Here is a 25,322-nt window from a genome sequence, read left to right as displayed (position 1 = left end):
ACATCATTTGGCCGCCTTTCGTTCCAGTACTCTGCTGCCTGTGACTGGAACGAATTGCAAAAATCGCTGAAGTTGGAGACTTTTATCTCCCTCACCAACTTCAAACATCAGCTATCCGAGCAGCTAACCGATCGCTGCAGCTGTACATAGTCTATAGGAAAATAGCCCACCCATTTTCACCTACCTCATTCCCATACTGTTTTTTATACTGTTTTTATTTATTTATTTTTCTGCTCTTTTGCACACCAATATCTCTACCTGTACATGACCATCTGATCATTTATCACTCCAGTGTTAATCTGCAAAACTGTATTATTCGCCTACCTCCTCATGCCTTTTGCACACATTGTATATAGACTGCCCATTTTTTTCTACTGTGTTATTGACTTGTTAATTGTTTATTCCATGTGTAACTCTGTGTTGTCTGTTCACACTGCTATGCTTTATCTTGGCCAGGTCGCAGTTGCAAATGAGAACTTGTTCTCAACTAGCCTACCTGGTTAAATAAAGGTGAAATAAAAAATAAAAAATAAAATAAAAAATGTTATACAGTATTTTGCGATCAGTCTGCGGACCCCTTGCAGTACCTCCTCTGACCCACAGGCGTCCCCGAACCCCATTTTATTAAGAACCACCGGGCCAAGCTACTGTGGATCTTGAGGCTCGGATTTAAGTAGACCTATTATTGGTGGATTTGTAGTGCTTTTGCGGATTGTTAGTCTATTACTGAACAAGTATGCTTTGGTTGATTCAACCTATGGGCTTTTTTTTTTAAACAGAGTCAATAGTTTCCCTAAATTGACATGACCGGTGTTTCGTTTCTGGACCTACTGTAGGCTACGTTACTCTAATAATAATAATAATAATAATAATATATGCCATTTAGCAGACGCTTTTATCCAAAGCGACTTACAGTCATGTGTGCACACATTCTACGTATGGGTGGTCCCGGGAATCGACTCTAGATGGCGGTAGTGCTCTATCTAGTGAGGCGCTCGCTCCTAAAGTCATGACACCATTTTATCACGTCTCGCACATCACCGTCATTTGAACGCGAAAGCCTTTCTTCTTCTTGATGAATCAGTTGTCTGACTTTTGATCGTACCCCCGTCCGTATTAATTTTGGTTGTTAATCACCAATATATAGCATCGGCTTATCTGCAATATATCTGCACAAGTCAAGTTATAGATTGATCACTGCAACCAGTAGGCCTATTGATTAGAAAGAACCTATTGACATGTAGCAACACATGTATGTTGGTGTGAGCGTCAGAGAGGAACCAATGGCTGCGTTTTTGTGTTGGCTATTATGCAGAAAGTAGATGTAGGCCTATTGGTGTCGTCTTGTTTTAAGACATTGATCTCAATCATAACGGATTAATTGAATGGGAATCTGTCTGGGCAGATGCATCAGAATATGACTGCTTAAATGTTGCATTTCAAACCGTTTCTGTGTCATTTATGTTACATATAAAAGGTGCCGATGCTGATAAAGAGAGAAGGGGATATGCGGAGAGAGAGAGAGAGTGAGAGAGAGAAAAAAGAGAGAGTAGGGAGACCAATCGCTGTTGTGTGGGTGTTTTTTTGGGGGGGGGGGGTTCATTTGGCGGAGACGCGCGCTGACTGCTTGGCTGGACGGCTGCATGCGCTGTCCCTTTCAGCACCGAAAACCCGAGGCGCGTGCATCTATGAGTGGGACGCGAAGGAGCGAGGATCACTCAATCAAGTCACGGAAAAGCAGGTAGGCATTTTTGAAAATTACATATTTAGTTCAATAGTTTTCGTATGTCTGAGAAGGTCCCATCAAACATAATTCTTCCCCCCCTCTCTCCCTCTATCTGAAGAATCCATCGCTCTTCGTCCATCTGCTTTTTCTTCTCCCTCATTGTTAAATTAATTACCCTCGATGGTTCTGCAAATCATCCTTAAATAACTATTTATCTTTTCATTATCGACATGCATAGTTGATGTTGACAGTCCACGGTATCGTTAATCAGAGTCGTGACCTGTAGCTAAATGAGAAGGGTTCAGTGTTGGGAAAGGAAACTGCTGAGCTCCGCAATGAAGTTCCGATATTGACCCAAAGGAATGCGCTCTCTGCTCTGTTCCGCGCGCCACAAGAAACAGCATCCGCTCTGACGGCATTTAGGAATGATCCATACATCTGATCTCGTCCGGAGCACAAACGTCTTATTTTGTGATCTAATTCATCTTAATTAATATGGGACAATTAGATGAAAATAATTGGGATATCACCAGTGTGATTTTCAGAGAGCTCACTGAAAAGGGACGCGTTATTTCACGCACATGAAGGATGCTGTCTCAATCTATAGACACGAAATGTTATATTGAACTTGAATTAAAAAACATTACGGGTTGATAATGTTTCTATCTAATTATATGTAGCCTACCATGAAGACGTCATTAGGTGGTTATTTCTCTTTGGAGCACAACCACGATTTGTATAGCGCAGCTTCCTGCTTCATGCCACTGCTTTAATCATCCGTATGTATCAGAGGGTGGTGGTGGTGTATCCCACATGGATCCCCATCTATCCCCGCAACAAACCCACGCAATCATACTAACACACCACTTCCACCACGTCTTCTGTGAGGAGTTCCGTTGCTTCTCTCATCCACGAGAACGGGTCAAGGGAATTGTGAGGATCACAAGTCAATTTAGGGGGGAACCGTTGGAGGGATTTGGGATGTGTTTGATTCGTTGCCGTTGGTTGGTGTCTTTACCTGCCTGTGATCGGAATTGCATAAAAAAAAAAAAATGTCATATTCAACGGGTGCGGTGAGAGGGGGAAACTAAGGAGGAGGGGGAGCAGGAGGAGGGAGAGGAACGGGCGGGGAGATAGGAGAGAGAAACGAGCAGAGGGAGGGGGATAAAATAGCAGTGGGAGGGAGAGAGAGAGAGAGGCGAAAAAGAGAGAAAAGCTATCACTTTGTGAAAAGAGCAGTGCGCTCCCCAGTGAACGTCTCTGCACACGAGGACACCTAATATCATGACCAATAGAGAGGATGGTGCAGACTGACACATAGCGATTGGTGTAAATTAAAAAGTTAAATGGGCCGGGCTCTGCCTCGCAGGGTAATACTCCCTTTTTCTTACTGTCAACAATAATGATAACACTGCTGGAATTTCCACCATTCTGTCAATTATCTCTTATTAGTGAGTCAAAAGTTCCAACCCGAGCCTTTTTGCATGTACCTTCAGGGATGGATACATAAATCTTATGCTACACAGAGATAAATAACATTGTTTTTTTTATAAACTAATCTAATAATTGATCTTGATTTTTGCAACCCCTTATTGAAATTACTGTTCCAGTTTAAATGCAGTCCTCATAATTTCCCGAATCCTTGCAAGTCATTGTGAATACAGATTGTAGGTGAATGTGAATTCCAGCTGTTCGATGTCCTAATTCTGTCTGGATTCCAATAGGAATTACACATCACTTTGCAAGCCAGCATTATATGACTTGCAGTTAGGGACGCAAAATTCTTGTAAATATCTCAGGTTTTCCAGAAATTGCAGTCGGAAGATTCCTGGAAATACTTCAACTCGGACCTTTTTGAAAATCTGGGAAAGTTACTGGAATTTGGTTTGACCTCAAAATAAGGCCTTATACTTAATGTATTGTCATAAAGAGTTTAATGATAACATTCACAGAGGAACTTACTCGGTGAAGGCCACAGGACTGAAAATGAATCAATTCAACAACCATGTCTCTGACATGACAGCACATTGGGGTTTAAAGTGTATGCATGAATAGAGCCTGAATAGCCAATTAGGAATATAACCTAACCACAAAGATGAACGGTTTTATATTAATATGCCTGTGCCTTTCCCAATTGCGTTAGACATTTTTTTAAATTGTTAAAGTGCTTGGTAAAGTGCTATAGTAATGTTATCCTTTCAAGGTAAATGATTCATGTATTTTATAGGTGTATAATTGACAACCATAGGAACTATACACTGTACAAAATATTATGAGCACCTGCTCTTTTCATGACAGACTGACCAGGTGAATCCAGGTGAACGCTAGGATCCCTTATTGATGTCACTTGTTAAATCCACTTCAATCTCTGTAGATGAAGGGGAGGAGACAGGTTAACAAAGGATTTTTAGGCATTGAGACAATTGAGACGTGGATTGTGTATGTGTGCCGTTCAGAGGGTGTGTGGTAGTAGGTGCCAGGCGCACCGGTTTGTGTTAAGAACCGCAATGCTGCTGGGTTTTTCATGTTCAACAGTTTCCTGTGTTTATCAAGAATGGTCCACCACCCAAAGGACATCCAGCCAACTTGACACAACTGTGGGAAGCTTTGGAGTCAACATGGGCCAGCTTCCCTGTGGAACGCTTTCGACATCTTGTATAACGCTTTTGACATCTTGCCCCAAGGAATTGAGGCTGTTCTGAGGGTAAAATGTGGTTGTGGTGGTGGTGGTAGAGGGGGGGGGGTAATGTATCTGAAAGTGCTGTTTGTGTGGAAAGGTGAGCGTCTTTGAAATATGGGTACATAGATGGGGAGGGAGGGAGAAATATTGCCACGATGTCCGAATAAACATTAGGATATTTATATGCAATGATGCAGCAGTCCCCTAGCATCTCAGCATCCTAGAATTGTGCAGCCGGTTCAGCCCACACAAGCATACTGCGCAGCATCTGTGCCTTTTGGAACGCACACGGACGCGCTCAAAAGTGGTCATGGCGCTCGGCGGGAAGTTTAGACTTAGTGAGCCAATACATTATAGCTACGAATGTGAATGTCTTTGATATTTTCACATTCTAGTGTTATTAATATGCTCTTCTATCTATCTCAGAAGAGTATCCACACATTTGACTATTTTGGGGAAGCGGGTGTGGTCAAACCAGAACAGATCAAACACTATTAGGAAGGTCCTCTTCGTCTGTCTCAATGATGGTCTTTTCCTCATGCCTTTGTTTTGTCTGAGGAATATAGAGTGGTGATATGAATGATAAAAGTTTATTAGTGGGCTACAGATAAACTAGGCCGCCAGTGGATATTATACTTTGAGGCAAAGAGGGCACCCAGTAGCCTAATCTGATTGGCCAGCAATGACATCACTTCATTCGTGAAGGACACCAGCAAGAAAACTAAGAGCGTTAAACCGAACCTGCTCCATGAAAGCCTCTTCTCACTGACTCACGTACTAGGATGGCTTGCTACATCATTACTCTACTGTTTCTGATGACAATGATTAGGTAGCTGAGGTGACACCTTCCAGGTGTTGATTCCCATGCAGCTGTCAGTCAAACAGGTGTAGAACCAGTAGATGTTTATACTGAATGATTACACACTGAGTAACCTTCACTCTGTCCACGTGAATAATGCCTTCTGGACCATTGTTGATGTGTTTGACAGGCTTGGCACTTTGTGTTTGACAGGCTTGGCACTGACGGATAGGATGGACTTATCAGTGGGATAGGATTGGCGGTTATGTGTGTGTGTGTGTGTGTGTGTGAGAGAGAGAGAGAGAGGGGGGGGGCTGTACTGTGTGTGTGGCCAATGCTCATCTCTCTACTCTTGAATCTGACAGACAGGCATTGCAGCATGAACAGTGATTTGTGTGTGTGTGTGTGTGTGTGTGTGTGTGTGTGTGTGTGTGTGTGTGTGTGTGTGTGTGTGTGTGTGTGTGTGAGCGAGCGAGCGAGGAAGGGAGGGAGAGACTGTGTGTGCTAGATAACTGAGGCACTGACTGCTACGTGTTCTCTGTGTGTGTACCTTGCAGGGTCTGCTGAAGATGTGAGTTCAGGATTACAATCGCTGCAGCTGCACTCGCCGCCAAAGTCTCCTCTCTCTCTCTCTCTCTCGCTCTCTCTCTCTCTCTCTCTCCTCTACTGGGACATGCATGCCTCATGGGCCTGGGACATCTTAGAGCTGCCTGCTAACTCCTCCCCCGGGGCACTGACGCCCTTTCACCCATGATCCCGCCCACAAACTCCACAGTAACTCCTCAGTAACTCCTCCCACAACCGCCACTCAACTGTTACCATGGCGTTGCCGGAATCCCAACGCCTTCCTTCCTTCCTCGCCACACGCCACTTCGTTCTCCACTTCCTTGCCTCATGTTCCTGGTTCCTCCCTCTGGCCTCTCCTCAGCGAATCACGGACCCCGCCATCGGTACTGCGCCCAATCAGGAGTACGCCCACTCCATCCGATTGGAAGGCGACATCATCCTGGGTGGCCTGTTCCCGGTGCACTCCCGGGGGGGCGGTGGCATGCCCTGCGGGGAACTGAAGAAGGAGAAAGGGATCCATCGTCTTGAGGCCATGATGTTCGCCATCGACCTGATCAACAAGGACACGGAGCTGCTCCCCAACATCACCCTGGGGGCCCGGATCCTGGACACCTGCTCCAGAGACACCTACGCCCTGGAGCAGTCGTTGACCTTTGTCCAGGCCCTCATCGAGAAGGACGGCTCGGATGTACGCTGTGCCAACGGCGACCTGCCCATCTTCGCCAAGCCTGATAAGATCGTGGGGGTGATCGGGGCGGCGGCCAGCTCTGTGTCCATCATGGTTGCCAATATACTGAGGCTGTTCAAGGTAAGGACACTGGAACGGGTCTGGGTTGGTTTCTGGTGGGTCTGGTCTAGTTTGATTTGTGTTTGGTTGGGTTAGTCAGGCTGGGTCTGGTTTAGTTTGACTTGAGTTTAGTTGAGTTAGTCAGGCTGGGTCTGGTTTAGTTTGACTTGAGTTTAGTTGGGTTAGTCAGGCTGGGTCTGGTTTAGTTTGACTTGAGTTTAGTTGGGTTAGTCAGGCTGGGTCTGGTTTAGTTTGACTTGAGTTTGGTTGGGTTAGTCAGGCTGGGTCTGGTTTAGTTTGACTTGAGTTTAGCTGGGTTAGTCATGCTGGGTCTGGTTTAGTTTGACTTGAGTTCGGTTGGGTTAGTCAGGCTGGGTCTGGTTTAGTTTGACTTGAGTTTGGTTGGGTTAGTCAGGCTGGGTCTGGTTTAGTTTGACTTGAGTTTAGTTTGGTTAGTCAGGCTGGGTCTGGTTTAGTTTGACTTGAGTTTAGTTTGGTTAGTCAGGCTGGGTCTGGTTTAGTTTGACTTGAGTTTAGTTTGGTTAGTCAGGCTGGGTCTGGTTTAGTTTGACTTGAGTTTAGTTGGGTTAGTCAGGCTGGGTCTGGTTTAGTTTGACTTGAGTTTGGTTTAGTTTGGTTAGTCAGGCTGGGTCTGGTTTGACTTAGTTTGACTTGAGTTTAGTTTGGTTAGTCAGGCTGGGTCTGGTTTAGTTTGACTTGAGTTTAGTTTGGTTAGTCAGGCTGGGTCTGGTTTAGTTTGACTTGAGTTTAGTTTGGTTAGTCAGGCTGGGTCTGGTTTAGTTTGACTTGAGTTTGGTTGGGTAAGTCAGGCTGGGTCTGGTTTAGTTTGACTTGAGTTTAGTTGGGTTAGTCAGGCTGGGTCTGGTTTAGTTTGATTTGAGTTTAGTTTGGTTAGTCAGGCTGGGTCTGGTTTAGTTTGACTTGAGTTTAGTTTGGTTAGTCAGGCTGGGTCTGGTTTAGTTTGACTTGAGTTGAGTTTGGTTAGTCAGGCTGGGTCTGGTTTAGTTTGACTTGAGTTCGGTTGGGTTAGTCAGGCTGGGTCTGGTTTAGTTTGACTTGAGTTTGGTTGGGTTAGTCAGGCTGGGTCTGGCTTAGTTTGACTTGAGTTTAGTTTGGTTAGTCAGGCTGGGTCTGGTTTAGTTTGACTTGAGTTTAGTTTGGTTAGTCAGGCTGGGTCTGGTTTAGTTTGACTTGAGTTTAGTTTGGTTAGTCAGGCTGGGTCTGGTTTAGTTTGACTTGAGTTTGGTTGGGTAAGTCAGGCTGGGTCTGGTTTAGTTTGACTTGAGTTTAGTTGGGTTAGTCAGGCTGGGTCTGGTTTAGTTTGACTTGAGTTTAGTTTGGGTTAGTCAGGCTGGGTCTGGTTTAGTTTGACTTGAGTTTAGTTTGGTTAGTCAGGCTGGGTCTGGTTTAGTTTGACTTGAGTTTGGTTGGGTTAGTCAGGCTGGGTCTGGTTTAGTTTGACTGGGTCTGGTTTAGTTTGATTTGAGTTTAGTTTGGTTAGTCAGGCTGGGTCTGGTTTAGTTTGACTTGAGTTTGGTTGGGTTAGTCAGGCTGGGTCTGGTTTAGTTTGACTTGAGTTTAGCTGGGTTAGTCAGGCTGGGTCTGGTTTAGTTTGACTTGAGTTTAGTTTGGTTAGTCAGGCTGGGTCTGGTTTAGTTTGACTTGAGTTTGGTTGGGTTAGTCAGGCTGGGTCTGGTTTAGTTTGACTTGAGTTTAGTTGGGTTAGTCAGGCTGGGTCTGGTTTAGTTTGACTTGAGTTTAGTTGGGTTAGTCAGGCTGGGTCTGGGTTAAGAACCTTGCCGGTTTCAGTGTGGGTGATGTCATGGTTTGTGTTTACATTGGTGTTGGAGCCATGCGTGGATCTTTGTGTTGTGTTTGTGCGGATACTATGGCACTGTGTGTGTAGGTGTTGAACACCAGCCACTGTGTGTTGGATGTAGGGGGTCTCTTTACAGTGAAATATAGTATATTGCTGGCTGCCAGGGCTGGGGCTACATCCTGTCTATCTCCCCTCCTCCTCCTCCTCCTCCTCTTATCCTCTTCTCGTCAGATGGATGCATATTGTTCCAGCAGGATATTACCCTGGCCTGTGTCTGTCAGTCAGAGCCATTATTGTGTTCTAGAAGCAGCCTGGCTCCTGACTTAGGTTCTCTGGTATTACACACAGAGACGCCACTTCAGCCAGCCGCGCTCGCTACTGCAGGCAGATACAGTTCAATTGTGACAACCAATTAAAATACTGTCAATCTTATTAAAGAATACTCCACCTCACTCTGCCCTCAGCCCCGGAGACTGTGTGTGTGTGAGGTTGAGGTTTTGGGCATGGTAGTATGCTGTTCAAATTTGATCTATGCTCGACTGGTTTAGACGGGGCTTTCTAGAACATGGAGAAACAATGAAATCAATTACTGTCTAGGGTACAAAAGCCAATTAATGGTAGAGTGGTTGTAACAGAGGAATGTGAGTATACGAGCACAAGAGTGTGTGTGTTCCCGCCGTCATTAGTCCAACAAGGTTGATTGATGCGAGCGCAATGTGGAAATATGTGTCTCCTAATGATCCATGTGACATTCTCAGCCATACACCTTTGTCTTCTTACTCTCTCTCTATTCTCTATCTTTTTTTATTTCTCTCTCTTCTCTCTCTTTTTATTTCTCTCTCTCTCTCCTCTCTCTCTTTTTATTTCTCTCTCTTGCTCTTCTCTCTCGTCTCTCGTTTTTTTATTTCTCTCTCTCCTCTCTCTCGTCTCTCTTTTTTAAATTTCTCTCTCTCTCTTCTCTCTCGCTCTTCTCTCTCTCTCTCTCGTATCTCTTTTTTTTATTTCTCTCTCTCTCTCTCTCTCTCTCTCTCTCTCTCTCTCTCTCTCTCTCTCTCTCTCTCTCTCTCTCTCTCTCTCTCTCTCTCTCTCTCTCTCTCTCTCTCTCTCTCTCTCTCTCTCTCTCTCTCTCTCTCTCTCTCTCTCTCTCTCTCTCTTCTCTCTCTCTCTCTCTCTCTCACTCTCACTCTTCTCTCTCTCTTCTCTCTCTCTTTTTATTTCTCTCTCACGCTCTTCTCTCTCTCTCGTCTCTCTTTTTTTATTTCTCTCTCTCTCGTCTCTCTTTTATTTATTTTTCTCTCTCTCTTCTCTCTCTCGTCTCTCTTTTTATTTCTCTTTCTCTCTCTCGTCTCTCTTTTTATTTCTCTCTCTCTCGTCTCTCTTTTTATTTCTCTCTCTCGTCTCTCTCTTTTTATTTCTCTCTCTCTCATCTCTCTTTTTTAAATTTCTCTCTCTCTCTTTGTATTTCTCTCTCTCTCTCTCTCTCTCTCTCTCTCTCTCTCTCTCTCTCTCTCTCTCTCTCTCTCTCTCTCTCTCTCTCTCTCTCTCTTTATTTCTCTCTCTCTTGTCTATTTTTTATTTCTCTCTCTCTCTTTTAATTTCTCTCTCTCTCATTTTATTTCTCTCTCTCTCTTTTATATCTCCCTTTCTCCCACATCATTGCCTTGGTTCTGTGTGAGTGGCAGTGCTGTATTCTAAACCTGTGCATAATAATACTAAACATGATTTAGGGAGGATTCTGCCATGGAAACAGCACACACAGGGCCTTGATTTTAGGTCGCAGTGCCTCGTTCTCATTTCACTAATAGGATTTAGAGCAGGGGATTGGTAGGCGTGTGTGTTTGCATTGTAGCATTTCTGTGTGTGTGTTTGTGTGTATGTATACACCGAGTGTACAAAACTTTAAAAACACCATCCTAAGATTGAGTTACCCCCGCCCCCCACAGGGATGCTGGCCCATTTAGACTCCAATGCCTCCCACATTTGTGTCAAGTTGGCTGGATGTCTTTTGGGTGGTGGACCATTCTTGATACATACGGGAAACTGTTGAGCGTGAAAAACCCAGCAGCGTTGCAGTTCTTGACACAAACTGGTGCGCCTGGCACCTACTACCATACCCCGTTCAAAGGCACTTAGATCTTTTGTCTTGCCCATTCCCCCTCTGAATGGCGCACATACACAATCCATCATCGACTCTGGTTGAAGTGCTTTCACCTGGATTCACCTGGTCAGCCTGTCATGGAAAGAGCAGGTGTTCTTAATGTTTTGTACACTCAATGTATATGGGTGTGTGTTAATGTGTTTCTCCCTGTGTGTGTGTGTGTGCGTGTGCGTGTGTGTGTGTTTGTGTGTGTGTGTGGGGAAGGATGGATTGTGCTCCGTACCACATTACTATGTAGATGCTTTATCTGCAGCTTCATGTCTCATGAATGATGCAGAGTGTGTTGCCGCCTGGAAATAGCATAGTGGAGAAGATGTCATACTGGGTGGCATGGGCCAGCTAATCTCCCCACTGGAGCCCCCAGACTCCCTTAGTCAGCACAGAGGAGAACCCAGATGCATTGAGCAGCATGGTAAACCCAAATGGGGAAGCCCAGCGATGGTGGAAACTGTGAGGAATTTGATCCAAGATGGAGGTAGGAATGGATAGAGGTTCCTGCCCCAGATATTTCAAACACAACATACTCTCCTACTCAGCCCAGAGTTCTTCACATCCCAACCACAACCAGGAGATCTTATTCGAGAGGAGAGACTGTCCGCTTCCCAAATGGCACCCTATTCCCTATGTAGTGCACTACTTTTGTGCAGGGCCCATATGGCTCTGGCCAAAAGTAGTAGACTGCTTAGGGAATAGGAGGGACACAGACGTAGGCTCTCTCGGTCTGTCTCAAATAAGAGGAGAACCCAGATGCACTGAACAGACACGACCTGGTGGAAACTGGGAGAACTGAGATAGAGGATGTATGTATGGACGTTCCAGCCCTGGATACCCCAACCAGACACAGCCGTTTCACTCCAGTAACCCTTCCTGTTTGCTTGGCCATGTAGTGGACACAGACTGTTGGTATCTCCTCCCTCCGTTGGCCCCTGTAAGGCAGGTTAACCAGGCCTACACCTGCCCGGCCTGCCTGGCTGGTTGGGTATTGATTGAGAAGCTCCACAGGTTGGTAAATATACTGGATCACTGTTTAGACAGTTTCGGGGTCCATTCTATTTCAACCATTTCAATTGAACCAAAGGTCGGATAGAAAAGGAACGTTAGTGATGTCTTTCCCCGTCATTTACCTTGCTATTCCAAATCCATTTGTGTTGGGGAGGAATAAGGGGTGTCTGTGTGTGTGTGCATGTGTGCGTTTGTACGCGAGTGCATGTGTGTATGTGACGGTTTAGTAGATAACGCCATACTCCAGCAATGCAGCATCTGGAGCAGTATTATCTGCTGCCATGTGTCATATTACCCATAGTCTCTGTATTACTGTGTTACTATTGTCTGATAGGATGAGGAGAAGAATCTCTCTGCTCCCAACGAGCCAAGAGGGAGGAGGATTGAGGGGGTGTAAAGGAACAATTGTTTCAGAGTCTTGCTGAGAATGATATTGGCGAGAGCAAATATTTTCAGGCCCCCCGGGAACGTGATGCACTCTGTCGTTGAACGGAGAACGCGTTGATGGAAGAGGATCATTTCAAAGACTGCTCGGCGAATTATGAACCAATCGTGTTGCTCCATTACACTCCGAAGACAACAATTAGATTGGAATGGAGTGAACAACTACATGCTCATGAGTCATACATGACAAATAGAAGTCATCGGGATGTTTAAGGACAGAGTTACTGATGGCCAGAGGGCCAGACTTCTGAGGATGTGGTTGGACAGGTCCAGACAGAAAGTGTGCTAGTATGTGTCTGTTCTTACTGTGAACTGAGTTAGATTTAGAGACTGAGAGAAGAGAGAGTGTTATGCGGGTGAATGAGGACCCAAAAGTCTTTAATCCAGTAAAGGAAATCTGCAATACTCCTAGACAAATCGGAGCGGTAAATAAAGCATAACAAACAATTCCACTCGTAATGACGAGAACAGACTGGAGACTCGATCATAAACTGTAGGTTGCCTCGGGAAGGAACTTGACCGTAGCAGACTCAGACACCTGCTCACCACGCAGCATCTGAGGGAAACACGACACGACAGGGCGATACAAAGACACAGCACGGTGAACAATATACAAGGATCCGACAGGACAGAAACGGAAAACAAGGGGAGAAATAGGGACTCTAATCAGGGGAAAAGATAGGGGACAGGTGTGGAAAGACTAAATGATTGATTAGGGGAATAGGAACAGCTGGGAGCAGGAACGGAACGATAGAGAGAAGAGAGAGAGGGAGGGAGAGAGAAAAAAGGGAACGAACCTAAAAAGACCAGCAGGGGGAAAACGAACAGAAGGAAAAGCAAAATGACAAGACAATATAAGACAAAACATGACAGTACCCCCCCACTCACCGAGCGCCTCCTGGCGCACTCGAGGAGGAATCCTGGCGGCAACGGAGGAAATCATCAATCAGTGAACGGTCCAGCACGTCCCGAGACGGAACCCAACTCCTCTCCTCAGGACCGTAACCCTCCCAATCCACTAAGTATTGGTGACCCCGTCCCCGAGAACGCATGTCCATGATCATACGTACCTTGTAAATAGGTGCGCTCTCGACAAGGACGGGAGGGGGGAGGGAAGACGAACGGGGGTGCGAAGAAAGGGCTTGACACAGGAGACATGGAAGACAGGATGGACGCGACGAAGATGTCGCGGAAGAAGCAGTCGCACAGCGACAGGATTGACGACCTGGGAGACACGGAACGGACCAATGAACCGCGGAGTCAACTTACGAGAAGCTGTCGTAAGAGGAAGGTTGCGAGTGGAAAGCCACACTCTCTGGCCGCAACAATACCTTGGACTCTTAATCCTACGTTTATTGGCGGCTCTCACAGTCTGTGCCCTGTAACGGCAAAGTGCAGACCTCACCCTCCTCCAGGTGCGCTCACAACGTTGGACAAACGCTTGAGCGGAGGGAACGCTGGACTCGGCAAGCTGGGATGAGAACAGAGGAGGCTGGTAACCCAGACTACTCTGAAACGGAGATAACCCGGTAGCAGACGAAGGAAGCGAGTTGTGAGCGTATTCTGCCCAGGGGAGCTGTTCTGCCCAAGACGCAGGGTTTCTGAAAGAAAGGCTGCGTAGTATGCGACCAATCGTCTGATTGGCCCTCTCTGCTTGACCGTTAGACTGGGGATGAAACCCGGAAGAGAGACTGACGGACGCACCAATCAAACGACAGAACTCCCTCCAAAACTGTGACGTGAATTGCGGGCCTCTGTCTGAAACGGCGTCTAACGGGAGGCCATGAATTCTGAACACATTCTCGATGATGATTTGTGCCGTCTCCTTAGCGGAAGGAAGTTTAGCGAGGGGAATGAAATGTGCCGCCTTAGAGAACCTATCGACAACCGTAAGAATCACAGTCTTCCCCGCAGACAAAGGCAGACCGGTAATGAAGTCTAGGGCGATGTGAGACCATGGTCGAGAAGGAATGGGAAGCGGTCTGAGACGACCGGCAGGAGGAGAGTTACCTGACTTAGTCTGCGCGCAGTCCGAACAAGCAGCCACGAAACGGCGCGTGTCACGCTCCTGAGTCGGCCACCAAAAGCGCTGGCGAATAGAAGCAAGAGTGCCTCGAACGCCGGGATGACCAGCTAACTTGGCAGAGTGAGCCCACTGAAGAACAGCCAGACGAGTAGAAACAGGAACGAAAAGAAGGTTACTAGGACAAGCGCGCGGCGACGCAGTGTGCGTGAGTGCTTGCTTAACCTGTCTTTCAATTCCCCAGACTGTCAACCCGACAACACGCCCATAAAGAAGAATCCCCTCGGGATCAGTAGAAGCCACAGAAGAACTAAAAAGACGGGATAAGGCATCAGGCTTGGTGTTCTTGCTACCCGGACGGTAAGAAATCACAAACTCGAAACGAGCGAAAAACAACGCCCAACGAGCTTGACGAGCATTAAGTCGTTTGGCAGAACGGATGTACTCAAGGTTCTTATGGTCTGTCCAAACGACAAAAGGAACGGTCGCCCCCTCCAACCACTGTCGCCATTCGCCTAGGGCTAAGCGGATGGCGAGCAGTTCGCGGTTACCCACATCATACTTGCGTTCAGATGGCGACAGGCGATGAGAAAAATAAGCGCAAGGATGAACCTTATCGTCAGACTGGAAGCGCTGGGATAGAATGGCTCGCACGCCTACCTCTGAAGCGTCAACCTCGACAATGAATTGTCTAGTGACGTCAGGAGTAACGAGGATAGGAGCGGACGTAAAACGTTCTTTGAGAAGATCAAAAGCTCCCTGGGCGGAACCGGACCACTTAAAACACGTCTTGACAGAAGTAAGAGCTGTGAGAGGGGCAGCAACTTGACCGAAATTACGAATGAAACGCCGATAGAAATTAGCGAAACCTAGAAAGCGCTGCAACTCGACACGTGACCTAGGAACGGGCCACTCACTGACAGCTTGGACCTTAGTGGGATCCATCTGAATGCCTTCAGCGGAAATAACAGAACCGAGAAAAGTAACGGAGGAGACATGAAAAGAGCACTTCTCAGCCTTCACGTAGAGACAATTCTCTAAAAGGCGCTGGAGAACACGTCGAACGTGCTGAACATGAATCTCGAGTGACGGTGAAAAAATCAGGATATCGTCAAGGTAGACAAAAACAAAGATGTTCAGCATGTCTCTCAGAACATCATTAACTAATGCCTGAAAAACAGCTGGCGCATTGGCGAGACCAAATGGCAGAACCCGGTACTCAAAATGCCCTAACGGAGTGTTAAACGCCGTTTTCCACTCGTCCCCCTCTCTGATGCGCACGAGATGGTAAGCGTTACGAAGGTCCAACTTAGTAAAGCACCTGGCTCCCTGCAGAATCTCGAAGGCTGATGACATAAGGGGAAGCGGATAACGATTCTTAACCGTTATGTCATTCAGCCCTCGATAATCCACGCAGGGGCGCAGAGTACCGTCCTTTTTCTTAACAAAAAAACCCCGCCCCGGCCGGAGAGGAAGAAGGCACTATGGTACCGGCGTCAAGAGACACAGACAAATAATCCTCGAGAGCCTTACGTTCGGGAGCCGACAGAGAGTATAGTCTACCCCGAGGAGGAGTGGTCCCCGGAAGGAGATCAATACTACAATCATACGACCGGTGAGGAGGAAGGGAGTTGGCTCGGGACCGACTGAAGACCGTGCGCAGATCATGATATTCCTCCGGCACTCCTGTCAAATCGCCAGGTTCCTCCTGAGAAGTGGGGACAGAAGAAACGGGAGGGATGGCAGACATTAAACACTTCACATGACAAGAAACGTTCCAGGATAGGATAGAATTACTAGACCAATTAATAGAAGGATTATGACATACTAGCCAGGGATGACCCAAAACAACAGGTGTAAAAGGTGAACGAAAAATCAAAAAAGAAATAGTCTCACTGTGGTTACCAGATACTGTGAGGGTTAAAGGTAGTGTCTCAAATCTGATACTGGGAAGATGACTACCATCTAAGGCGAACATGGGCGTAGGCTTGTCTAACTGTCTGAAAGGAATGTCATGTTTCCGAGCCCATGCTTCGTCCATGAAACAACCCTCAGCCCCAGAGTCTATCAAGGCACTGCATGTAGCACCCGAACCGGTCCAGCGTAGATGGACCGACATAGTAGTACAGGATCTAGATGGAGAGACCTGAGTAGTAGCGCTCACCAGTAGCCCTCCGCTTACTGATGAGCTCTGGCTTTTACTGGACATGAATTGACAAAATGTCCAGCAAGTCCGCAATAGAGGCACAGGCGGTTGGTGATCCTCCGTTCCCTCTCCTTGGTCGAGATGCGAATACCTCCCAGCTGCATGGGCTCAGTCTCTGAGCCAGAGGAGGGAGATGGTTGCGATGCGGAGCAGGGAAACACCGTTGACGCGAGCTCTCTTCCACGAGCTTGGTGACGAAGATCTACCCGTCGTTCTATGCGGATGGCGAGAGCAATCAAAGAGTCCACACTGGAAGGAACCTCCCGGGAGAGAATCTCATCTTTAACCACTGCGTGGAGTCCCTCCAGAAAACGAGCGAGCAGCGCCGGCTCGTTCCAGTCACTAGAGGCAGCAAGAGTGCGAAACTCTATAGAGTAATCCGTTATGGATCGATCACCTTGGCATAGGGAAGCCAGGGCCCTAGAAGCCTCCCTACCAAAAACTGAATGGTCAAAAACCCGAATCATCTCCTCTTTAAAGTTCTGGTAATTGTTAGAACAATCAGCCCTTGCCTCCCAGATAGCTGTGCCCCACTCTCGAGCCCGGCCAGTAAGGAGTGATATGACGTAAGCAACCCGAGCTCTCTCTCTAGAGTATGTGTTGGGTTGGAGAGAGAACACAATATCACACTGGGTGAGAAAGGAGTGGCACTCCGTGGGCTGCCCGGAGTAACAAGGTGGGTTATTAACCCTAGGTTCCGGAGGCTCGGCAGACCAGGAAGTAACAGGTGGCACGAGACGAAGACTCTGGAACTGTCCAGAGAGGTCGGAAACCTGAGCGGCCAGGTTCTCCACGGCATGACGAGCAGCAGACAATTCCTGCTCGTGTCTGCCGAGCATGGCTCCTTGGATCTCGACGGCAGTGTTACGAGCGTCTGTAGTCGCTGGGTCCATTCTTTGGTCGGATCCTTCTGTTATGCGGGTGAATGAGGACCCAAAAGCGACTTGGCGAAAACAGAGTCTTTAATCCAGTAAAGGAAATCTGCAATACTCCTAGACAAATCGGAGCGGTAAATAAAGCATAACAAACAATTCCACTCGTAATGACGAGAACAGACTGGAGACTCGATCATAAACTGTAGGTTGCCTCGGGAAGGCACTTGACCGTAGCAGACTCAGACACCTGCTCACCACGCAGCATCTGAGGGAAACACGACACGACAGGGCGATACAAAGACACAGCACGGTGAACAATATACAAGGATCCGACAGGACAGAAACGGAAAACAAGGGGAGAAATAGGGACTCTAATCAGGGGAAAAGATAGGGGACAGGTGTGGAAAGACTAAATGATTGATTAGGGGAATAGGAACAGCTGGGAGCAGGAACGGAACGATAGAGAGAAGAGAGAGAGGGAGGGAGAGAGAAAAAAGGGAACGAACCTAAAAAGACCAGCAGGGGGAAAACGAACAGAAGGAAAAGCAAAATGACAAGACAATATAAGACAAAACATGACAGAGAGAGATTGAGATCAACAGAGAGAAATCGAGAGAGCGTCTCAGGAGTCTCAGGAGTCTGATGATTGTGCCGTTGATCTCGTTAATGATGAGAGAATTAAGTGGCTGATAATGGAGCCAGGGGTTCTTCACACCACAACAACAACAACCAGGAGATCTCATTAGAGAGGAGAAACTGACTGCTTCCCAAATGGCACCCTATTCCCTGTGTAGTGCACTACTTTTGACTCGCTCTGCCTGTCTCAAGCAAGATGGCTGCCACACCCCAGAGAGTGTTGGCCAGGCCCTCACTAACGAGGAGAGCTCTAATTGTTCGTCTCAAATTATTTATTTTCAGCCAGGATGACCTACTGATGATTCATCAAACGAGCTCCACTGGCAACACACACACACACACACACACACACACACACACACACACACACACACACACACACACACACACACACACACACACACACACACACACACACACACACACACACACACACACACACACACACACACACACACACACAGGTTTTTGAGTGAAGTTTGTTTACTTGTCTACCAGTTTCTCCTCAAGCTCTTTAGGAGTGAGTCGAGGTCACCAGAGTTTGTTTTTATAATGAACCTGATTCTGGAAAGCCTGGTTGTAGAATGTGTGTTTGGGGCAACTATCCCTTTAAGAGAATGGGGGTAACAAGTGTTTTTGGGTCAGGTCTGTAAGGAAGTTGTATAAGAGGTGAGAGTAGTGTGCTTGGGCTACTGTATGTGTGTCACGACTCACAAGTGTGTGTAATGCGTTTGTGTGAGGAGATTGTGTCATGGATGTGGGTGTGAATGAAATATGTGTGTGATTGTCAGGGGTGTATTTGGGGTGCATGTGTTAGGTTTGTGTGTTTGTCTGTGTTTGTGTGTTGTATGTGGATGTAGGAAGTGTGTTTGAGGATTGTCTCTGTGAGGAGACAATCTGTGAGTCTCTGTGAGGAGTGCTCTTGGTCTGTTTGTGTTAGAAGTGTGTGTTAGCACTGTGCTTGGTCTGTGTGTTAGCATTGTGCTTGGTATGTGTGTGTTAGAAGTGTGTCTTAGCATTGTGCTTGGTCTGTGTGTGTTAGAAGTGTGTTTGGTCTGTGTGTGTTAGAAGCATGTGTGTTAGAATTGTGCTTGGTCTGTGTGTGTTAGAAGTGTGTGTTAGCATTGTGCTTGGTCTGTGTGTGTTAGAAGTGTGTGTGTTAGCATTGTGCTTGGTCTGTGTGTGTTAGAAGCATGTGTGTTAGCATTGTGCTTGGTCTGTGTGTGTTAGAAGTGTGTGTTAGCATTGTGCTTGGTCTGTGTGTGTTAGAAGTGTGTGTGTTAGCATTGTGCTTGGTCTGTGTGTGTTAGCATTGTGCTTGGTCTGTGTGTGTTAGAAGCATGTGTGTTAGCATTGTGCTTGGTCTGTGTGTGTTAGAAGCATGTGTGTTAGCATTGTGCTTGGTCTGTGTGTGTTAGAAGCGTGTGTGTTAGCATTGTGCTTGGTCTGTGTGTGTTAGAAGCATGTGTGTTAGCATTGTGCTTGGTCTGTTTGTGTTAGAAGCGTGTGTGTTAGCATTGTGCTTGTTCTGTGTGTGTTAGAAGCGTGTGTGTTAGCATTGTGCTTGGTCTGTGTGTGTTAGAAGCGTGTGTGTGTTAGCATTGTGCTTGGTCAATGTGTGTTAGAAGTGTGTGTGTGTGTTAGCATTGTGCTTGGTCTGTGTGTGTTAGAAGCGTGTGTGTGTTAGCATTGTGCTTGGTCTGTGTGTGTTAGAAGTGTGTGTGTGTTAGCATCGTGCTTGGTCTGTGTGTGTTAGAAGCATGTGTGTTAGCATTGTGCTTGGTCTGTGTGTGTTAGAAGCGTGTGTGTGTTAGCATTGTGCTTGGTCTGTGTGTGTTAGCATTGTGCTTGGTCTGTGTGTGTTAGAAGCGTGTGTGTGTTAGCATTGTGCTTGGTCTGTGTGTGTTAGAAGTGTGTTTGTGCTGTTCTCTGAGACTTGTTACCTGCCTCAAAGGAGATCCCCAGGGTTGAGCAGGAGATGTGTGAACTCTAGTGTCTGACGGAAAATGACGCCTTAGGCGGCCTCTTATAAACCGCCTGTCAGAGTGACACACTGCAAAACAGCTCCCCATGCATGGCTTTTGCCTGAGAGAGAGAGACCGGCTGGTTATTACTAGGAAGTATATCTCTATGGCTAGTCAAAGCAAGATGGTTCCATGGCATGAACAAGAGCTTTGTTTTTGTTGTTGAACAACATAAGGAGACTAATGGGAGTTTGATGCTCAGTGGTTGGTTGTCGTGGTTGTGATGAGTGATGGAATAGTCCCAAAGGGCAAACCCCAAGCTAAATCACCCTCACCTCTGTACTTTACAAGTAATTAGAAAATATTCCAATTCTGTACTTGACCCAGGGTTTGTGCACTGGCTCTTACTGGCTCCTAAGGGCTCAGTTTAGAATACAGGGAATGAGAGGGTGGGAATAGAACGAGGGGTATAGAAGGGAAGAAAGACAAACTCTCCTCTCTTTTCTCAGCCTCTTGTCCAGCGGGAGCTGTTTCTATGTTTTATTAGCACACCAGCATTATTTATAAAATGGTTGTGGGAAAACATGGAAACAACATTAGTGGAGGAGGAGAGAGAGCTGAAAATAGGATGAAGAAGCGTTGAAATATGTATTTTCTGTAGGCTGTGAATACTTAAATAGAGGTTAAATGGTGGTCGGCAGCACGGCACTGTGGTTTGCATCATTCAAAAGTAAAGTTGCCAAATAACTCTAAATCTAGTGCATAGGACCTGTTTCAAATGATCACTTTTATGCTCAAGATAGCCTCTTCGTATTCACACTTGCTCAGGAATGGGAATAATATCTCTTCTATTTTAGTCAGCTAAGTTCAATTATAATCTTCTTACTATAAAATCCTAAAATATAAAATAATGTCAGGGGACTTAAGCATATCTTGTCAGCTAAATGAACAAGCCTACAGTCGGGCAACTGGCATTCTGTTCTTCTGAAATACATTTTCTTCATATCATAATGTTTTTTTTGACGGACATTCCTAAAATAAATAATGGATTTATTGCGATGGTGTATATTCAATCATTTTTTTAGACATTTTAAATGTTCTAAATGCGCCCAGCAGCAGCTTGTGTGTGTGTGTGTGTGGAGGCCTGCAGATGCTAAACGTGTTTATGTTAATAAACGGTTGACTACTGTGAGACCGGCAGTCTTTTGCATGACAATAACCGGCTGACAGAAGGACATCACCGCCACAGTCCTAGCGTAGACATCCACTTGCCCCCAGAAACAGTCCAAAATGAACGAGAAAACGTCACAAAATGTTGTCATAATATATGCTCTCTCCTGTTCTCTCAGAACCCATTTCCGGGTTCAGACAGGAAATACGTGATCAGGATGCCTATATATATATATGTATTTTCTTCCCTCTGTCAATGGGTAGATTTACTGATTGTACAGTGCCTTCGGAAAGTATTCAGACCCCTTGACTTTTTTCACATTTTCTTACGTTACAGCCTTATTCTAAAATGCATTAAATAAAAAATGTCCTCAGCAATCTACACAGAATACCTTTATGATAGAGTGGCCAGACAGAAGCCATTCCTCAGTAAAAGGCACATGACAGCCCGCTTGCAGTGTGCCAAAAGGCACATAAAAACTCTCAGACCATGAGAAACAAGATACTCTGGTCCGATGAAACCAAGATTGAACTCTTTGTCCTGAATGCCAAGCGTCACATCTGGAGGAAACCTGGCAACATCCCTACGGTGAAGCATGGTGGTGGCAGCATCATGCTGTGGGGATGTTTTTCAGCGGCAGGGATTGAGAGATTAACAGCAAGGTACAGAGAGATCCTTGATGAAAACCTGCTCCAGAGCGCTCAGGACCTCAGACTGAGGCGAAGGTTCACTTTCAAACAGGACAACGACCCTAAGCACGCAGCCAAGACAACGCAGGAGTGGCTTCAGGACAAGTATCTGAATGTCCTTGAGAGGCCTAGCCAGAGCCTGGACTTGAACCCGATCAAACATCTCTGAAGAAATAGCTGTGCAGCATCGCTCCTCATCCAACCTGACAGAGCTTGAGAGGATCGGCAGAGGAGAATGGGATAAACTCCCAAATAAAGGTGTGCCAAGCTTGTGGCGTCATACCCAAGAACACGGCTGTAATCGCTGTCAAAGGTGCGTTTACAGAGTACAGAGTAAAGGGTCTGAATACTTATGTAAATGTGATACGTACCTGTTTTTGCTTCGTCATGATGGGGCGTTGTGTGTAGATTGATAAGGGAAAAAAAACATTTAATAAATTGTAGAATAAGGCTGTAACCTAACAAAATGTGGAAAAAGTTAAGGGGTCTGAATACTTTCTGAAGGCGCTGTATATGCAGAGACTGAGGGAATATGTAACAGACAGGTGTATCTATTACCAGAAATCTGTCCTCCTTTTTTCCTCAACTCACTTTGAGACAAAAGATAGGTATGAAGAACCTTATCTTTAAGGTTGTGTGTGTGTGTGTGTGTGTGTGTGTGTGTGTGTGTGTGTGTGTGTGTGTGTGTGTGTGTGTGTGTGTGTGTGTGTGTGTGTGTGCGTGCGTGTGTGCGTGCGTGCGTGCGTGTGCATGCTTACCTGTGCGTGTGTGTAACTATAGAGAGAGACTGGTGAAAACCAGAGAGCAGAATAGTAAAAGGTAAGAAAGCCTTTTAACTGTGTTGGCCTTGTCCATGTATTTTTAACTGGCTGTCCTTTTGGATCTGTGTGAATAATGAATAGAGGGAGAGAAGGAATAGCCAATAAGTGTTTGAGTTGAATAGCCTTTGTTGCAGAGCAGGGCCCCACTGCGCCTCAGGGGCAACCCCTCTTTCATCCATCTCTCCTTCCCCCCCTCCTCCACAGGCTACCTAGGAACCGGTGTGTGACTAAAGACGTCAGCAAGTCTCAGTTTGGCTTGCGGCTAGCTGAAGTCGACTAGGTCAACCATAGGAACTCTCCACCCAAACAAAACGATATTTAGGCATTTATTTCATTAGTCCATTGTTGACATAGTCCCACAATGTTTTGCGTGTCACTAATAAAGTTTTCAATATATATAACTTTCAAAATACAGAAATCATATGATGCTGCGTTTTGCGTATGATGCAAAATGGGGGATGATTTCTGTGTTTTTGTCTTTCTAACCACTCTGACATCAATGCAAATTCTATCAAAAATTAAATCAAACACTTATCATCAAAACAGTATGCACTTTTAAAACTCACCTCACTGTGGTGATCAATTTGATGAAAGAAGTTCAACAGCAGGTTGAAACTGAGTGGAAAACATGGTCATTGTGGATGTTGTTTCAAAGCCAAACACAACAAGCTTAGGCATAGGCCTATATATGAACCCCCCCCCCCCCCCCAAATAAATGGAATTAAAATAATGATTGTGCCATGATACAATATTCCTTTCTCCAGCATGCAGAGAGGGGCTGTCAACCATTTAATGAAATATGTTTTGTTGTGAAAACCCGAACAGATTTAACTTGGTTTCCAAAATGTAACACTGGGTAGCTGCAGGAGCAGGGTTGGAGAGCCCCTTGGCATACAGAGTTTGTTGTGGAATATGTTGTTGCACGGAGTAGCCTACCTGACATGAGTGAAACGAACCGGCAGGAAAGTGTCCTCTGTTCGCTATTCGAGTGCATACGGATGTCATGTGTTTGAACTCTGCCCCTGTTCCCGCCCATTTGATAACGGGCCATTCTAAATCTCAACTATGTTACATGTTAGTAACGACAAGATTAAATTGATTATAGTCTAACATGTGAAAATACGATCACTTGATGTTTTGCACGACAATAATCGGCCGACAAAATGTCATGACTGCCACGGCGTAGACTTCGGCTTGCCTCCAGCAACATTTATGTGAGTCCGATCAGCTGAAAAATCCCTCACCGAAGTCCAAAACAAACAGAAACGTCACGAAATGTTGTCATGATATATGCACAAACTCTTCCAAACTGTTTCGGTTGGGAAGCATGTGGACGCCTTAAGGATGACATCATCAAAGACCAGGGTACCATCAGGTAGGGAGGGAGAGACAGGGGGAGGGAGGGATGGAAGGAGAGGGGGGAAGAGGTAGAGTGAGAGGAAAGCAAGGAGTTTACTGGTCTCTATAATTTGTCTTGTAGTGTGACGGACACCTTCTGATTTCTATTATAATGTGACAGAGGGAGAGTGAGTCTGTGTATGTGCGTTCATTACAAATTGGCCAGTATTACCTGGTGTTGATTTGTCAGTGTAACATTTCTAGTGTTGATTCAGGAGTTAAATGAACTCTGTAAGTGTTAAAATGACACTCATTGGTGAAAAGAATCCCCAGTGTTGGTGTTAATAACCACTGTTAAGACAAAACCACGCCCATCATTATCAATATACCGTGCTGTATTTCAGGTAGATTTTTTTTCAATTGTTTGTTTCAATATCTCTGTTTTTGCATGTACAGTACTGTGCAAAAGTTTTAGGGCAGGTGTGAAAAATTGCTGTAAAATAAGAATGCTTTAGTAAATAGACATGTTAATAGATTATATTTGTCAATTAACAAAATTCAAAGTGCATGAACATAAGAAAAATCTACATCAAATCCATATTTGGTGTGACCATACTTCGCCTTGAAAACAGCATTTATTCTTCTAGGTACACTTGCACACAGTCAGAGATTTTGTCAGCATACATTCAGGTGTATGATTAAACAATTATACTAAACAGGTGCTAGTCATCATCAATTCAATATGTAGGTTGAAACACAATCATTAACTGAAACAGAAACAGCTGTGTAGGAGGAATAAAACTGGGTGTGTCCAAACTCAGCCAACAAGGTGAGGTTGCTGAAGACAGTTTACTGTCAACTCATACCACTTTGAAGATGCAAAATATTTTTGGGTGTGAAACAAACAAGAAATAATACAAAAAAAAAACAGAAAACTTGAGCGTGCATAACTATTCACACCCAAAGTCAATACTTAGAGCCAACCTTTTGCAGCAATTACAGCTGCAAGTCTCTTGGGGTATGTCTCTCTATACGCTTGTCACGTCTAGCCATTGGGATTTTTCCCATTCTTTAAGGCAGAGCTGCTCCAGATCCTTCAAGTTTGATGGGTTCCACTGGTGTCTTTAAGTCATACCACAGATTCTCAATTGGATTGAGGTCTGGGCTTTGACTAGGCCATTCCAAGACATTTAAATGTTTCCCCTTAAACCACTCAAGTATTGCTTTAGCAGTATGCTTAGGTTCATTGTCCTGCTGGAAGGTGAACCTCCGTCCCAGTCTCAAATCTCTGGAAGACTGAAACAAGTTTCCCTCAAGAATTTCCCTGTATTTAGCACCATCCATTATTCCTTCCATTCTGACCAGGATCCTAGTCCCTGCCGATGAAAAACATCCCCACAGCATGATGCTGCCACCACCATGCTTCACTGTGGGGATGAATTCTCGGGGTGATGAGAAGTGTTGGGTTTGCGCCAGATATAGAATTTTCCTTGATGGCCAAAAAGCTCAATTCTAGTCTCATCTGACCAGAGAACCTTTTTCCATATGTTTGGGGAGTCTCCCACATGCCTTGTGGTGAACACCAAACATGTTTGC

At 45.7% G+C, this 25,322-nt stretch overlaps 1 protein-coding gene across 3 annotated transcripts in view; it reads left to right on the top strand.

Moving 5' to 3' along the window:
* Positions 1–1,621: 1,621 nt before the first annotated feature.
* Positions 1,622–25,322, top strand: part of LOC123994629 (metabotropic glutamate receptor 8-like) — a 1,038,970-nt gene continuing 1,015,269 nt past the window's right edge. For all 3 annotated transcript variants that reach the window (XM_046297463.1, XM_046297464.1, XM_046297465.1), the window contains exons 1-2: positions 1,622–1,741; positions 5,763–6,580. In XM_046297463.1, coding sequence (XP_046153419.1) covers positions 6,026–6,580 — 555 coding nt within the window. In that variant the 5' untranslated portion in view covers positions 1,622–1,741; positions 5,763–6,025. The remainder of the gene's footprint in view (positions 1,742–5,762; positions 6,581–25,322) is intronic.

This window comes from Oncorhynchus gorbuscha, linkage group LG14 (assembly GCF_021184085.1).
Source record: "Oncorhynchus gorbuscha isolate QuinsamMale2020 ecotype Even-year linkage group LG14, OgorEven_v1.0, whole genome shotgun sequence".
In the NCBI taxonomy this organism is placed as follows: Eukaryota; Metazoa; Chordata; class Actinopteri; order Salmoniformes; family Salmonidae; genus Oncorhynchus; species Oncorhynchus gorbuscha.
Note: the sequence above shows the minus strand (reverse complement) of the source record. Positions and strands in the feature narration are given on the sequence as shown.